This window comes from Limulus polyphemus, unplaced genomic scaffold, assembly GCF_000517525.1.
Source record: "Limulus polyphemus unplaced genomic scaffold, Limulus_polyphemus-2.1.2 Scaffold2140, whole genome shotgun sequence".
Taxonomy (NCBI): domain Eukaryota; kingdom Metazoa; phylum Arthropoda; class Merostomata; order Xiphosura; family Limulidae; genus Limulus; species Limulus polyphemus.
Window position 1 is genome coordinate 82365 of NW_013667750.1, and position 16711 is coordinate 99075.

At 31.0% G+C, this 16711-nt stretch overlaps 1 protein-coding gene across 4 annotated transcripts in view; it reads left to right on the forward strand.

The window, feature by feature from the left end:
• The window catches only part of LOC106466065 (cyclin-dependent kinase 12-like), a 138571-nt gene that overhangs the window by 76733 nt on the left and 45127 nt on the right, over positions 1 to 16711 (forward strand). For 3 of the 4 annotated variants that reach the window (XM_013926307.2, XM_022394018.1, XM_022394017.1), the window contains exons 11-12: positions 1857 to 2034; positions 3126 to 4086. In XM_013926307.2, the coding sequence (XP_013781761.1) occupies positions 1857 to 2034; positions 3126 to 3988 (1041 nt within the window). In that variant the 3' untranslated portion in view covers positions 3989 to 4086. Of the gene's footprint in view, positions 1 to 1856; positions 2035 to 3125; positions 4087 to 16711 lie in introns of those variants that run through there. The other variant, XM_022394019.1, reaches the window with a different exon arrangement.

A 16711-nucleotide genomic window follows, 5' to 3' on the forward strand; every position in this document is an offset into this window, starting at 1 on the left:
AAATATATGTATATATACTAAACCAACATAAAAATATAATTATTAGTAATATATATATATATATATATATATATATATATATATATATAATTTAAAGACAGTAAAGGATTTGTTAGTCCATTTAGGCTATCCCATCCATTGTACTAAACTCTGAAATAAAGAGAAAACACTTAGTCAACCCTTATCATTCAAATGTTTATCAAGCCTTTCCTTAAACTCTTAAATTATGGTCATCTACCACATCTGAAGGTAATTCATTCCAAAGTTCAACCTGACTCTTAGAAAAATCAAGCCGTCTCAGCTGAAGATGACTCCTACCCTGCCAAAATTTCTATTTGTGTCCCCTAGTCTTACCATTCTTGCCATTAAGTATGAAAAAAAAGATGATGCATCAATACTGTCAATTTCCTAAACAATTTTAAACACCTCAATCAGATCCCCTCTGATTCTTCTTAGCCACCCTATCCTCATTTGACAACCTTTCCATTCCAGATATCATCCTAGTAACCCTCCTCTGAACTCTTTCCAACAATTCATTGTCCTTTCTAAGGTAAGGAACCCAATACTGAAACTAACACAGAACTCCAATTATGGTCTAACCATGGCCTATAGAATGATATTATAACCTCTTTAGACTTGTATTAAGTATTTCTGTATATAAAACTTAAAATCCCATTTGCTGTGCCACTAGCAACATCACATTGCTTGGATGATTTAATAGACTGATGAACCAGAACACCAAGATCTTATTTTCCATAACGGTGTTAAGGTTATTCCCATTAAAATTATACTCATTATTCAAATTATGATAACTCACATCCATTCTCATGTATTTATTGTAATTAAAATCTATCTGCCATTTATTTGTCAAACTCATGAAATAATCAATTATTTTCATAAAGATCATTTGCAGCATTTTACAAAAGGCTTAAGTATTAAGATATTTGATTGTGTTGTATAATCTAAATAAGAAGTCTAAAAACTAAAGGGTGTTTGGGTCAAATATTGAATACTTTTGCAGCATGTAATAAAGCATCACCATCAAGTTGTCCAACATTCAGCAGTAATGGGTGTGGTGCTATTGTTATAACAGTCACAACTGTGCTTAATGAATACATTACACACTTTGAAGTTCATATGTTGTACTAGTGAATTTTGTTTTGAACCAATATATGAATGATTCTGAAGAATCATATTCATCTTTCTTGTGAAAATTTTGTAATTTGTACAGGTTGTACCATTTTATTTTATAACTAAGTAATAAAATTTGTAAATGCGATTTGTTAAGTTTCTTCTAGTGCATCTTATTAGATGCATTAAAGTTCATTTTAAGATCCAACAAATGTTTTCACGTAATATATATATAAAACTTTTGTTCAAATTTGTGTGTGTTCAAATGTTACTGGTTATGCATTATTTTTGGATGTTTCATATTTGATGAATTTGTTTGATATCCTTTTGACTGATATTTGACTTAATTTTCAGTACAAAAGCCCTTATTTTAGCCCTTAGTGAATTAAATGTGCTGTAAAATATATTAAAGTTATGTGAGTAGTCAAACAACATTAGTCTTCAGAAATGTGTGTTCTTTGTTCTGACAATTACTCATTGCATTAACATTGCAATTCGAGTAAATAGTTTACTCTGCTTTACATTTAGATATTTCAACATGCTAGATCTATCAAAACCAATTCTAAAATTAAATAGTTCATAATTTATCTGTTAATTTGCTGGAAATAGGTTAAACATTTAAATCTGTTGTTTTATACATTTAAATGTTTTTACTGTTTGCATAGTTCATTGTGGCTGTAAGCAAAGGTTTGTATTCTAAGTACAAATGTTTCTTGTTCATTTAGATTGATTCACTCTCTTCCAAGCAAATGGAGAGCATTCAAGTGCTTCTAGCTGCAGTTTTCAAACAAACAAAGCCACAAAAACCAACTGACACACAATCAACTCCTTCAACTTACAGAACGGAACATCACAGTGATGCACAGCTACATGAACAAGAGCCAGTCAAAGACTTCAGTACTGGTTTGTTTATTTCCTTGTATACAAAATTTTACTATTTTATTACTATTATTATTAGCTTTTTTTTTTACTTTTAAGTCATTGTAATACTTTATGGCATTCCTCAAAAATGTTTTACTACATGTGCATTATTCCTTGTTAACTTACACAGTATTTATAATAATTCAGATCAACTAAATCTGTCAGTTATATTTAAGGCAAATGAAATTGAGACATTTGTTTTCTTTGTAAATTATTCGTCTTGGGGATTATTGTAAGTTCATGTTATTTTATTATAAGTACAGGAATGTCATTTTGCTATGAGGCAAGGATTGCAATTGCCCTTCATAGACTTTAGTTTATTTACTTTCCCACAAACTTTGGAAAAATATAACCACATATAACATGATCAAAGTTTTCTTCACAAATGAATAAAAGAAATGAAGTACAGAGAATGAATATTATAAAAGCTAACACAAGTTTGTTTTTCAATGATGTCACTTATTAAGTATGCTTATTATGCTATATTTAATGTGTGTGTTTATTGCATTATCTGTGTATTCTAAAATTTGTGAAGAACAACTGGTAAGTACTTCTATGCCAGTGTTTTCTACGTCATTTCCGGATTGGAATAGAAAGCATTTATCTTAAAAACTATATTTAGTCTTACTAAGAATTTGATGAAAGTATGTATAAAATTTTGATTCACAGATTCACCACAAATTTCATTGATGTATTTAGATAATCTACATTTTTGAGGGTTTTGAAATTACCTTAAGAACAAAAATATTGATAAGATCTGCCTGAATCCATACAATTAACAGGTTATTTTTATCCCGTGGAATTTATCCTCAAAGATTGTTTGCGAATGGGTATAGCTATACTGGATTTTCTCTTGTTTGAATGGTTTTATTTTGTATTTTGGAATGTAAAAGAAGTAATCTTTGAAATATGGCCAGCGGTGGCAAATTGTGTTTGTTATGAAGGTATGATAATGATTGTAGCAATGGCATTTTAAAAAAGAAATGGTGCAGTACTAATGTGGGAGAATTAATAGGTAAATAAAAAAAAATGTAAGAGTTATTGTCTTCATAGATCTCTCTCCATCACTTTAGTGGACTGCTTAGACAGTATGAAAGGAGATACATATGACATGAAGGGAAGACAAGAACAAGTATCACTGGCTGAAGCGTCTGGTAAGTATGATACTGTATACAGCAAAACCTATGAAAACAAGCATGAATCCAGTAATATACCAACATACATAAGACCAATGTCAGGTTTTCTGGCACAGTTTCATGAAGGAGAGAATTGGAAGGATAAGTCCTCTATCCCAACTACAGACAGTAACTACAACACAACTGGAATCAAAACAGCCTTATCTCAGCTGTTGTCTAACCAGGACCTCAGCATAGCTACTACTTCAACTAATTCAGGTATAAAATCTCCAACTACTTTTTCTTCTAATTTTAGGGCATACAGTATAGGCCAGGGTAGTTCTCATTCCACAGCTAACAGGGAGGTATTTGGTAATGAAATATCTCAGAGAGGTAATAATCAGTCTAGATCTTATGGTAATGTTTCTCCTGTAAGTTCTGTAGAAACATTCCCAAGTCAGAACGTTATCAGACAATTGGACAGATTGTCTGCTTCCTACTCACAAGGTGAAAGTAGATTTGGGAGTTCCAGAGAAAGAGTGACTGAACGAATGACTCGTTTTGAATATAACTCAGAAAATTTGAGTTCTCAGAGTTTACTGGGACAAAATTTAGATGCAGAATATTCACAGGGTGTCTATAGAAGAGAGGTACCACCAGAAATGACTCAAGCAGCACCACTGAACCACCCTGGAAACAGACCCTCTGATGCACCCAATAGTAGTGATCATTATCGAGATCATGAATTTATGTTTGACCAAGATAGAGATAGTCATGTATATGGTCGCCCGGGGTATAGTCGAAGAGGAGACTTTTATTAAGGGTGATTATTATAAGGTTAAAAGGTTTTGGATTTAGACTGATCCATTTTTGTGTAGATTAAGAATGTAAAAAATTATGAAATATAAAGAACTGAAAAGAAAATTTTGTTTTTGAGACTTTGGTCTAACTTTTCTTTTTTTTTTACTTTATCAGTATCTGTTAAAATTTGCTAAATACTGTAATGAGTGTACTATGTGTTTCTTGTAACTAGTAAAACTTTGATATAAAGCTCTTGGGACTCATGTGTTTACTTTTCTACTAAAATATTCCACTGTGTGCTTCGTAGTAACATGCAATATATCCATATGACTCCAGTAGCATATTCTAAAATAATTGGAATTTGCTAATTAAAAGATATACATTTTCTTGATAATGTATTTTTTTCTAGGGATTCTTTTTTTTTCTTTTATCATTTGCTGTTAGATAATTTAAGGAAGGTTACAGTTTCAGCTTGCTGATTATTGGTAGGTTGAAGTGTGTGATTGAATATACTCTTATTAATTATGGCATTTGGGGAATTGGTAGATTTTTTAAATTGGAAAGTAAAATGTTTGTTTTGTATTGATTATTCTCATCCCTATAAATGAGTTACAATATTTCTTCTGGCTGATTTACACTGGAAATGATGTTTTTCTCTTTCTCTATGCTTAGACTTTTTTTAATGCTCTTAGGAAGCATATTTAATTTAAAGGATTGAAAATTATTTGAAAAGTAGTTACTTAGATATGCAAATTTGGTTTGAATAAAGAGAAAATTATCCATTCATTATGCAAATAATCCATATAGGATATGAGTAGCATTTTGTAATATATGTATTTTGAAGTGTAGTGCAAGTGAGGTAGACATACTGTACAGTACAAACATATGTTACCTTAATTTATTTTTTAAAGCTTTTGATATAATGCTGTAATATTCATTGACCTTTGATTTTGATTGAATATGTAATGATCAGATGTAAAAAAAAAAAAAGGTTGAAAATTACATTTCTAAGTATTGAACTCTATAGCTAAATCTGAGTGTTCCCAGAAGTTTCGTTGAATGTTGTCTTTTTCTAAATGACCCATAAAAGCAAAATTATTTTATCTTTTTTTTCTTTATTTGGCTTATATATATATATATATATATATTAATTTAGTATTACTAATTCAAGTAATTGCGGTAGAAAGTAATTTGTTTTTTTTATTTTATTTATTTTATTATTTTTTTTGTGTGTGTGTAATGCCAAGAAAGACATTCTGTGTTGAAGTTTTTAGGTTTCACTTGTAAACTATTTCTGTGTGCACTTTGTTAAATGTAATCCATGAAGCAGCTTGGATGGACTTTGTAATAAAATATTGTAGGTTTGGATTTAACCATATGGATTTCTGAGGTAGGAATGGATTTTCACGTTTGAAAGAATTAAGTTCCTTTTGCATGAGTGAGTTGCTTGATGTGCAGCATAATGCAATATAGTCATAATGAAGTTGTGTGATAACATAGTAACAGCTTTTCAGAAATTTCTTCAATTTGCTTAATATTTTTTGAAGTACATCTACCCATTATAATCACTGAAAACTTGTTATATGTGAGTTGTAGCCAAATTATCAGTTTTTTTCAGCCCAATATTTAGTTTTTTATATAATTTAATGATACAAATACACCTGTGAGTGAAATAATGGCTCTTTGCTTACTATCGGTTCATGACTTCTGCTCATAATCTGCTTAAAGTTGTTAATATTTTTTTATATTAGTAAGTTATAAAGTTTAATGACTAATTTTACATATAGAGAATTGTTATATATTTTGTTAAGTTTGTGTGGAAAAATGTTTTGGTGACAGAAATAAGTGTATTAGAGATACATGTGATGAATGAATGTTAGCTACTACTTGAAGCTTATTCAAGAAGTAACAGTTCATTAGATTAATTTTGCAGTACTCACAAATAAAGGCAAAGCAAAATTAATACAGTTAAAGAAAGAAAAATTATTTCATTAAAAGTCATACTAATGGTTTTCCATTGACATATACATATACCTTTTTAGAGTTTAATTTAAGATAGACGAGTTTTTAGTGTATAAGAATAAGGATTGAAACCGACATACAAAATGCACCTTACAAATTGACGTATTATTGCTGAAATATATAACCTTAGAAATTCCATTCATTATAATTGAGTATTGTTCAAATTCTACCATACTGACTTCATCAAAAAAATAATTTTTGAAGCTAACTGTTGCCTAGTTTACCAATTGGGCAAGTCAAAGTACTACTAAAATGTGTGAAAAAATGTAATGAAAATCTGGTAGTATTATGGGGTAAAAATTACTCTAAAAGAGGCCAAGTATTACAGAAGATTGTATTGAAAGCTTCATTAGTGTATTTTCGTTTTTTTGTTGAGGTATCCACACCATATCATTACTTCTAAAATACAGCTTCAAATAAATAAATTGAAAATTGTTTTATTATAACATTTATTCAGTATTAATTAAGACATGATCACATCAAAAAACTGTTACATACTCATAGTAGTGTTTTAAACTAATATGAAACAATCCCAGAATTCACTTGACTAGAATAGAAATATAGTGGTGTGCCTGGCATGTGTATGTATACTAGAATGTTTATTGTTAGTTATTAAAGTTTCTTGTATTTTTTTTCTTAAAATAATTACATTGTTAAAATATATTTCATGTTGATTTTTATTCTTGTGTTCATATAGTAACAAATATTTGTTTTTATATTCCAAACTTCTTGTTGCTACTTGCCTTTGTATATAGATATGAAATGTTATCATAATGAAAGAGTTATTAATTTACCCATTTGAAGATATATTTTTAGGAGTATTCATTTGCATATATTTATTGTGTTATAACTAATCAGCAACCTAGCCTCTTCAATGAATCTTAACACTCAAGGGAGCTCTTTCACTTCAACATTTTCTATATGTTATAAACGTTTATAAACCTCTCTGTGAATTTTTGGAACACCTTCAGTCACATCAGATTTTGTAGGCTTTTGTTACTTCATAAGTTATTTTGTTTTAAATCAGGTAGGATATGCTGAAGATCATGGCTAAAATTAATCACGTATTTTGCTTCTGAATAGAGAAATCAACCAAGAAGTGGCACTGGAGGTGCCCAAACTGATTCCATATTGCTAGGTGGTGTTTTGAATAAGGATAGGCATTTAAAATATTTGTCATTCTGGAGTGTTTACTAGTGGATCCACTGAGAATTGTTTTTAGTATTCTACATCCATGAATTTGACCTACACCCAAAGTTAGTCAGTCATTCATAAAACTAGAATTGACCATTTTTTTTTTCTGTAACTGCATGACTTACTTTAAAAAAAATGTAATTAGACATATCACATAAGTTTACCTTCATTGAAAACTTTTTCAAGATGTTACTCTTTCTGGGTGGCAGCTAGTTAATTACTTGTAACTACTAGTTTTTGTTGGCTGTAGAAGGTAAAGTTACAGCAATTTAAGGTTTTTTGTCCATAAATGTTTATGTTATTGATTTTTTCTCAACACAAATATACATTAGACAAATTTAAAATCAAAAATCACTAGCATATAATTGAATAACCTAAGTTATAACATTCTAATGTTGAAGAAAGATAGATTTATTCTTCTAAAGCAAAATCATAAGTTGTAAACATGCAACAGTCCCATAACATCACCAGTTCTATTAGAAAACTGTCCGGGAAAACCAGTGTGAATTCACCCAGAGTTTGAGCCTGTTATGTTAACAGAAGTGCATACATGAAATATGCATACACAAATTTACTGTGACCTGTCACAATGCCCGTTTGTTTTTTTCCACAATTAAAGATTAGGCGTTTTGTTCAACATCATATTTATAGAAATGGTTAAACGTTAAAGAACTTGTAAACATCATCTACTGTTATTTCACATTTCTTAGGTGGGTTAAAATTTTTTTTAATGAACTCAAGAAATTCCTCTATAAAGGGCCATCTTCCATGTCTTCATAGGTAAATTAACTGTGCATATGATGACTGTATAGTTACTTCTGTTGGAGAAATATAAGGACTTCTTTCTGTTTGGGTCTATTAGAATTTAAGAATGTGTTTTAAGATTGATGGGGTTATGACAAGACCCCATACATCTGTAATTCTTGGTACTTGTCATGTCATTTATATGTGAGGTGTTAACTCCATTGGTGTGTAGATGTGGTACTTCCGTATATATTCTGTTTTTCCTGGTTAGATAAGAATAGTAACTGCAAATGTTAAGCCAGAGTAAATCCGAATTCTCTGATTAGGACTGAGTAGAAGAAAGAAATCATACACAATGTAAAAACAAATGGAGCAATAGTTTTTACTAAACAATAACACAAATCAAAGTGAATGAGTGCACAAGGCATCAGATAGTGCTGTTCTAACTCAGAAGGCAGAACTGGCCATGGTCTGAAGACAATCTGAAAAGTGCAGAGTTATGAAAAATTCTGGATAAGACTTGAAGAGTACAACAGCTATGGCCAAAGTACAATAGAGTCACCTTTCTCAGAGTGCTGGTGCCAATGTCACTATTGTTAATTCCACTAGCAAATAAGTGGGATATGCCCTTAAGGCATCACCTGCCTGCAAAAGATTGCTATCCACATTACCATAGATTGTTTTACTATACAGATATTTCCCATAAAAATGGAAATGTGACACCAGAAGGTGATGATCTAGAACAATAAGATGAAGCTTAAAAGTAATCTATGCAAATTTTTGATCAACATTGTACTGTTTAAGGTACACACATGGCTAAAAACATGCGTTTCAAAAATGTTGAAAATTTTAGGTGAACATGAAATGCTTACTTTACTGAACATAAGTAAGCAGGAAGCACTAAATATGCTCTGAATATTACATATTTTCTCCTTTTTTTTCAGGTCATCCTCAATCATCTCTTATTTTAAATTTTCCTCATGATGACTCAGCGGTAATCTTGAGGGTTTATCAAGCTTCATTTTAGGGTTTATTCTTGGCAGCTGGCACAGCAAAGATAGCCCATTGTGTAGCTTTATGCTAAACAACAAACAAACTTTAAAATCCATTGGAATATAAAAAAATGTATTGATAATATCATAATACATAAAGTACCATTTGAAAAAGATACAAAACTGTAATAATACCATACTGATACATACTAGCAAATTCATTAAACAAAATTAAACAATAAATATTGTCAAATTGAATTGTGAAACAAACAAACAGTGAAAAATTTTACAGCAGTGGCAGACCAATTTAAAATATAGCACATGATAAAAACCACACTATCAGTATACTAGTTCAAAATACAATAGGCCTTTTAACACAGTTTGATGTATAATACATAGAAAAAAATAAACTTTAACAAAGATACAGTAATACATAGTAAAAGACCCTTAAACCATTTCAGTATTGTTGGGTTATTTTTGTCACAAGTGATGTTTCTGCAAGAGTAGTGGGACCTATATGTTTAATAGAAATATGATAAAATAAAACTGATTATTAGATGATCTTGCATTAATTTTGCCTCAAGATTTATATATAATTTTCATAAATAGTAAATTGGATACATGTAACCCAACAACAATGCCTGTTGGGGCATATATATATCGTCTAACCTCTTATTCTGAAGCAAACAGTAATTTAATTGGTTTCGGTTGTCTTCGTAATATTTTCTGTAGTACCAACTGTATAGTAATTTTTACCCAACTGTGTGTAAGTAGTTCTCTAAGAATTTGTGAAATCAATGATAAATTTACACAAGTACATCAAAATAGATGAGAAAATTCTTTTTTACAGTGACACAAATAATATACATTAAACCTTTAATAATATATATGTATGCTTACACAACCTTTAATATAGATATGAGCCAGTCCAAAAAAATGCAGATAACTACCCATTGAAATGAATGAGAGTTTCAGTTTCACTGTTATTATAAATGCACAATTTTTTTATTGTATGAAGAACTCTTGTAAACCTTTTAACACTTGCCACATGGGCCAGCCCAGTATCTTTTAGTACTGAGCCTGGGATGGTCAAAAGGGGGTTCATTCTGGAAACCGGTAATTTAGGGCTATTTCGATAGATCTTGATGAAGGAAGCTCAACACAACTTTTACAACAAAATAAACAAAGTACTAATGAAAATATTACCTGAGAAAATCTATATGGATTATACTATGGTGGTACCATACTGGGCATTATACCATCCTTCTTATATTCACTGATCATTGCAGAAATATCATTTTTAATTTGAGAATCACTAGGGAAATCATGTAATGCATTGTGCATCTGCTTCAAGTTCAACACTGCAGCCCTTCAGTGGCTGAGCAGTATGTGCACAGACTTACAATGCTAGAAATCAGGTTTTGATACCTGTGGTGGGCAGAGCACAGATAGCCCATTGTGTAGCTTTGTGCTTAATTCCAACCAACCAACCAAACAATATCAACAGTGCATCTTTGGGCTTTACTGTGCTGTTAGTTTCACAAAATATTGAAACTAATGATTTCTTATATATGATTCCAGTCTCCCATTTTAAAGATAACAATACTATTGTGCCTGTTTTTTTAGGTTTTGCTGTCATTTGCAGTTCTCAATTGACGAATTTCCAATTCTGCTGGTATGTCAAATTGATTGGGATATCTCTGAATAAGTTTTTCCCTCATCCAACCTGGATTCGTTGTTTATCTTAATTACTACACTTAAAGCATCACATTCACAACCAAATCTAGAATATTTCAACCATGTTTCATTGCTACATCATTCTGCTTTACATTTGCAAATTACCTTCTTATGTTGGCTCTCGGAGTCCAGTGACCTAGACTTCAAAAGTAATGCCAAATGTTGTATTTTTGTCTAATCAAAATAACCCAAACCTTTCTGGAATGATTCATATTTTTTGGATCCACATTAAGATACCGGGCTGGCTCATTGCAAGGGTTGTTTTTATATTGCTTCACTCTCCCATAAAATGACAGGGATGGTAATTTTTCAGTTTATCTGATGATGGGTTAAGTTTAGGGGAGATGAAAAACATGCACACAGTTAAAACAGTGACCATCATTAGATTATTGATAAAGAAGGGTAAAGTTTTTTTATATATGAATTTTATCTTGCATGATCATATGATAATGAGATAGAATAACAGTTTGTTTGTTGGATTTTACTTAAAGCTACTCGAGGGGTATCTGCCCTGGCTGTCCTAATAGTGGTATTTCAATGTTCTCCTTTGCTCAAAGCAGAAGCACTTTTTTCTCTCTCTTTTTTATGGTAACAATGGAAGAACCTTGGCCCCTTACTTTGGCAAGCTAACCATGGGGCCATGCTTGGCCCTTACACCATTAAAAAAAGGGAAAGAAAGCATAGTGTATGACATTTGCATAATGGTAATTGCCTGCATGACTTGTACAGTTTGCAGGCATGTCTCCCTAATTGTAGAATGTTCAGTGATAAGGTGGTAGGTGTGGGAGGAGCCTCTGTTTCAGTAGACTCCAGGTAAGATTGTCAGCATGTAGGAGGACTCTGCCAGTAGAATATCCTGCATTCAGGATGAGAGACTTCCCCAGAGTTTTAAGTACTTTAGTTATTGAACAGAGGGTTGCCTTTCTTGTAAGAATAAAGGTGGTAAAGCAGCAGAATGAGTATTTGCAAAATCTCTGGTGATTTATATAACATAAAAAAAGAATAGAAAAATGTTTGGGCATATGGATTCTGATTGGTCAAGAGTTAAGCCATAATTGTAGATGTGATGGTATGGTTAAAATGAATAACTGTTGCTTGGGAATAGACATTTATACATCTCAACATCACATATCATCATGTGCATTAAAAGCATTAGAAATATTTCTCATAGTAAAACACTGTTACCATGATAACTAGGATAGCTGCCCCATGTTTCAATATTTGTGGTAGGATTATGTGCTGCCATCTATGAGCCATAAACTAGACTGGGATCTTTCAGCTTCAGAAAATAAATGATTGCTAGGAGATTTCAACTGAACTGCGACTTTTTTAGCTAAAATTCTTTTAGCTTATATTATAATTGTGCTTTACTCTACAGCTTACATAAGCACAAAAGATTGATGCAAGCTAAATGCAATATTCCCCAGTAAAATATTGTTCTAGATGTCTACAAACAACAATAGTTGAACTGCAATTGGCATCACAAAAATAAATATGAGTAAAATCCAGTGAAACAAATTCTTCCTTTGGATTATAGCAACTTCATATTCTGTGCTGATTAATCTTATAACTCACTCACTGCACGTGTGGATGTAATATATACTTGTGTGAAGGCTTATACTTGCACATAAGCTCAGGTAATTTTCACTCAGAACATTCTGTGTATATTCATGTTAAAAATTGTCACCTGAGTGCTCACAAAGTGAAGGTCTCAATGTCCTGTAACGTGACCTAATTGGTGAGAAGGAGATATGGCTAATGTCTTGATAGGTGTTAAACAATTGAACATGTAGCTAAATTCAGGAGTGAGCTGTAAGTAGTTTCAGTAAGAGAGTAGAAGTCTGAGGCATTTTTCCAGACTTACAGATAATATAGTGTCTACTGTTAAGGAATACAATTCATCAGCTTTCTATTTTGTATCATCCTACTCATTTCATTAAATATATTCATTCAAAATGTGTAACAATTCTCATATAGCCCAATTAAACTTTTTTTTTTTTTTACTTCCTATTACTTAGGTTGATATAATAGAATTTAATACAAATCTTGATGATTGCTTGAGTTATTCATTGCCATATATTTAGGAAGGATGGAATCAAGTTAAAATTACTTCTTTCTTTGAATAGAGAATACTAAATCTCTTTCTGATTTTATTCATTTGAACTGTTTATTATTCTGATTGTTTATTACTCAACTCAGCATAAAATTGTATTGTGCTATATGTGGAGAGAGTAACATGGGCAGTTCTTACTGTAAACTTTGCATTAACCTATTGATCACAATCTGGAACTCGCAGTAAGTGTTTATCTCAATAAATAACCTCATTCAAGGAAGTTACTGATATTCAATTTATCGTATACTCTTGAGACCCTGCATGAGATCTTTTGCAAGATTAAGACACTTTAATGCAATCCATCTGAGACAAATCAATGTTATAGTTGTATGTGGGCAAAATTGATAAGATTATCACATGAGGTAATGATTGACATATCTTGAGACCTAGCTATTAGTCTAATATACTTGAACATATTAGGATTAGCTGTGTATTATTTGCTAAGTCTTTCATACAACAGTGTTATGAGGGAAAGTTAACTTTATTCTTATGTTAAGGTAACTAATCATTTTCCTAATTTAGTCTTTTTGATGTTTTTTTTTTCCTCTTTCATTCAAATTTTCTTCGTCGTAATTCATATCACACGTATCTCAAAAGTGACAAACTTCAGGATGCTGTTTTTTTCTAATCTCTATTGAATATACAACTATTTTTACTAAACTACAATTTTTTTTTAATTTATATAGTTTTGTGCCATCTGCAGTTACATTTTTTATGTAAAATTTCAATATCAAAAATGATTTGGATGGTTAGATAGTGATAGTTCAGACTTTACTGGATCAATTATATCTTATTGCAGTGCTTTAATTTCATTTTATAATGGATGAAATGTTCATGCCTCAAAACACACTGTCTCTACTTGAATGTCTTGCATTTAATTTGTTTCTTGACAAATGAATATCAGTACTCTTATAAGTGTTCTTTAAGTTAAAACTAGAAGTCTTGACATATTTTTATATGATATGTTTTTCATAGCAATCTCCCAGGTTTTCCTTCAGGAAATTGAGAGTCAAGTGTTTTATCCTCAGTTTTTTTTTTCTGTTTTTTATGAATGTCATAAACCATATCTTGGTTGATATCCCAGTTATAAAGGAAGATCTTGGCTTGTCCATTTTATATCGTACATATGTGGTCTTTTAGTGTAAGCACAGGTATTGATACTTTTAAACTTGGCACCATCAGAAAATTGGCAAAAATAAAACTAGACGAAAAGAAACAAGTAGCTGTCTGTTAGGAATACCATTGAAGTCATTGCTTGGGTTTTCTTGTTTGGCTGTGTTGTGCTTGAAATTCTGAAAATTATTTTTCAATGCTGTGGATTTAATGTCTGCACCTGTGTAATACATGAAAACTTGCTTGCTGTACTTTGAAATGACAGTTTGGAAAGGTGCTGGAATTTCTTTCAATTGTATTACAAATCCTTATCAGTTGCATTGGTAATATAAAATGGGGGATTAATTTCTCATTTGCTGGAACAGTTGATGCTTGCACTAGCCTAGTAAAGTATTTTCTATATTTCTTTTAATAAAACTTATCTGTTGTAAGTCACTTTGTATCCTTGTACTGATGACTGTTATTTTGGCATGTTAGTGCTAATAATTTACACTTTTGTTAGCTTGTGAGAAAGATCAGAATTTCCCTTCTCATTATGAACTTCCAGTGTATTATTTAGTGTCTTCATTATGGTGGCTTGCTCTTCAAGAAAATGTAGTCATTGTTGTGCTACCCTTAAGACTTGTAAAACACAGGATAAGTGTTTGGCAGCATATTTCACATTTTAACCATCCATTATAATAACTATTCTAAAAAATATACATATCGTCCAAAAGAAATATTTTCTATTATAATCAATTTGTCAGTTGTGTATCTTTCTCTTGGTTGCTTCTATTTTACTATTTTTAAATCTTACAGTATCTCATAATTTGTGAAGTCACTCTTTTTCACCTCTTATAGAGTATTTTGTTTTATTCTACATGGCATTCTTAGGAACTAAACAGCATAATCATTATTATCAGCAGCATTTCCTTTTTCACTCCTTTGCTAAAGATGAAAATATAGTTATTCTACTATATATTAGGTTTGATTATTTACATACTTACAATAAATTAGTTTTCAAACATGGACAATTTAGCTGTTTCCTTGGATTAGGTTTAAATATAATTGTTCCTGCAGCATTGTTCCAAACTTTTAATCCACTTTATAATTTTGGCATAGCATTTTTTCTATTTCTGTGTTTTTTGACATTTGAACTTCTCTATGTTTATTACTGCATCATTGTCATCTGATGTGTGATTTCTTACTTGAGTATTACGTTCTGGGGCATTTCTTTCTGTGTTTACTTCATGTTCAGACTTGTTAGTTAATATATTCTCATAACATTTTTTTTTATCCTTTTGTTATGAACATATCATACTCATAAGATTTATATTTTTCTTTGCTTTATTTTATCTATTCACATACACTGATTGCTTGCCTTTTCCAAAAATTTCTCTGAATTTGATTTTATTTGTTTAGTTATTCTAAATGGTCCTTTCCATTATTCTGGCAATTTTTTAGTGTTTCACTTTTTTTTTTAACTGCAGGGGTATATAATAGTACTTTATCAACTATTTTTATATAATTAACTGTAGCAATTTTAATTACATGTTTCTTTCACTCTTCAGCAGCATATATTAAATTTGCCAATTTTAATTCACTCTAATATTTCATAGTTTTTATCTGGAGCATAGTTATGGTTTTAGGTGCCAATACTTCTAGTGTGTGTAACACAAAATTTCGACCATGTAACAAGAAGAATGGACTTTAACTCTTGTTACTGAGCCATTTGCTGCTGGGTGATATGCATTGGTTTTTGTCTTCTTTACATCGAGTAATTCAGAGACCTCATTCATCAGTTTTTGTCACAAAACTACTACATCTATCAGTTAGTAGGTACTGCAGTATTCCACACATAATTACTCTCTGGTGTGCAAAGGCCTTGGATAAGGTTCAAGGTATCTTGTCAAATAGTCTCAACAAAATAAGATATTTATTTTGAGTGTAGGGACATATGTCTATTCCAATTACTTTAAATGATGTCACCAGAGCATTGGCATTTTTTGCAATGATGCATTTCTCAAATGCAGGCTTTATTTTGCTTTTGGCATTATATGCATGATTCACAGTACTCTCATATCCCTTCTTTAGTGTTCCAGTAAAATCTTTCTTATCCTACTGTCAATTTTTGCTTTAGCCAAATATGTGGTAAATGAACTATCGTGATATACACTAATGACTTTCTTTCTTTCTTAAACTTCTAAGTTGAACTATCTTAGAATTACTTCGTTCTGGTGTGTACTGTATTAACCACACTTGTTATTTTGTTTTCTATGAATTGTGTATCTTTCTCTTGGTTGCTTCTATTTTACTATTTTTAAATCTTACAATATCTCATAATTTGTGAAGTCACTCTTTTTCAACTCTTATAGACAATTTTGTCAGTTTTTTTTATATTCTACTTAAGGCATCTGTAGTAGAATGTTTTCTACTTGGTCTATAGATTATGCTAAAACCATAAGGCTCTGGGGCCAGATAATATTTCCCCAAGGGTTTTGAAGGAGGTTAAGGATTGGATATATGAACCACTTGCTATTATTTTTTGTGAGTCCTTGAGTAGTGTGCAGGTACCAAAGGATTGGAAGTTAGCTAATGTCACTCATCTTTTCAAGGAAGGTGATAAACAAGGTTTTTACATCAGTTGTGGAAAAAATTTTGGAAAGTCTGTTAAAAAGATGCTTTGCAAAGTCATTTAACAAAGTTTAGAATTTTATTGGATAGTTAACACAGTTTCACCAAGGGAAAATCTTGCTATATAAATCTTTTATCATTCTTTGAAAAGGATACTGCTTATGTAGATGAGGGTAAGGGTGTAGATTTGGTGTATCTGGATTTCCAGAAAGCAT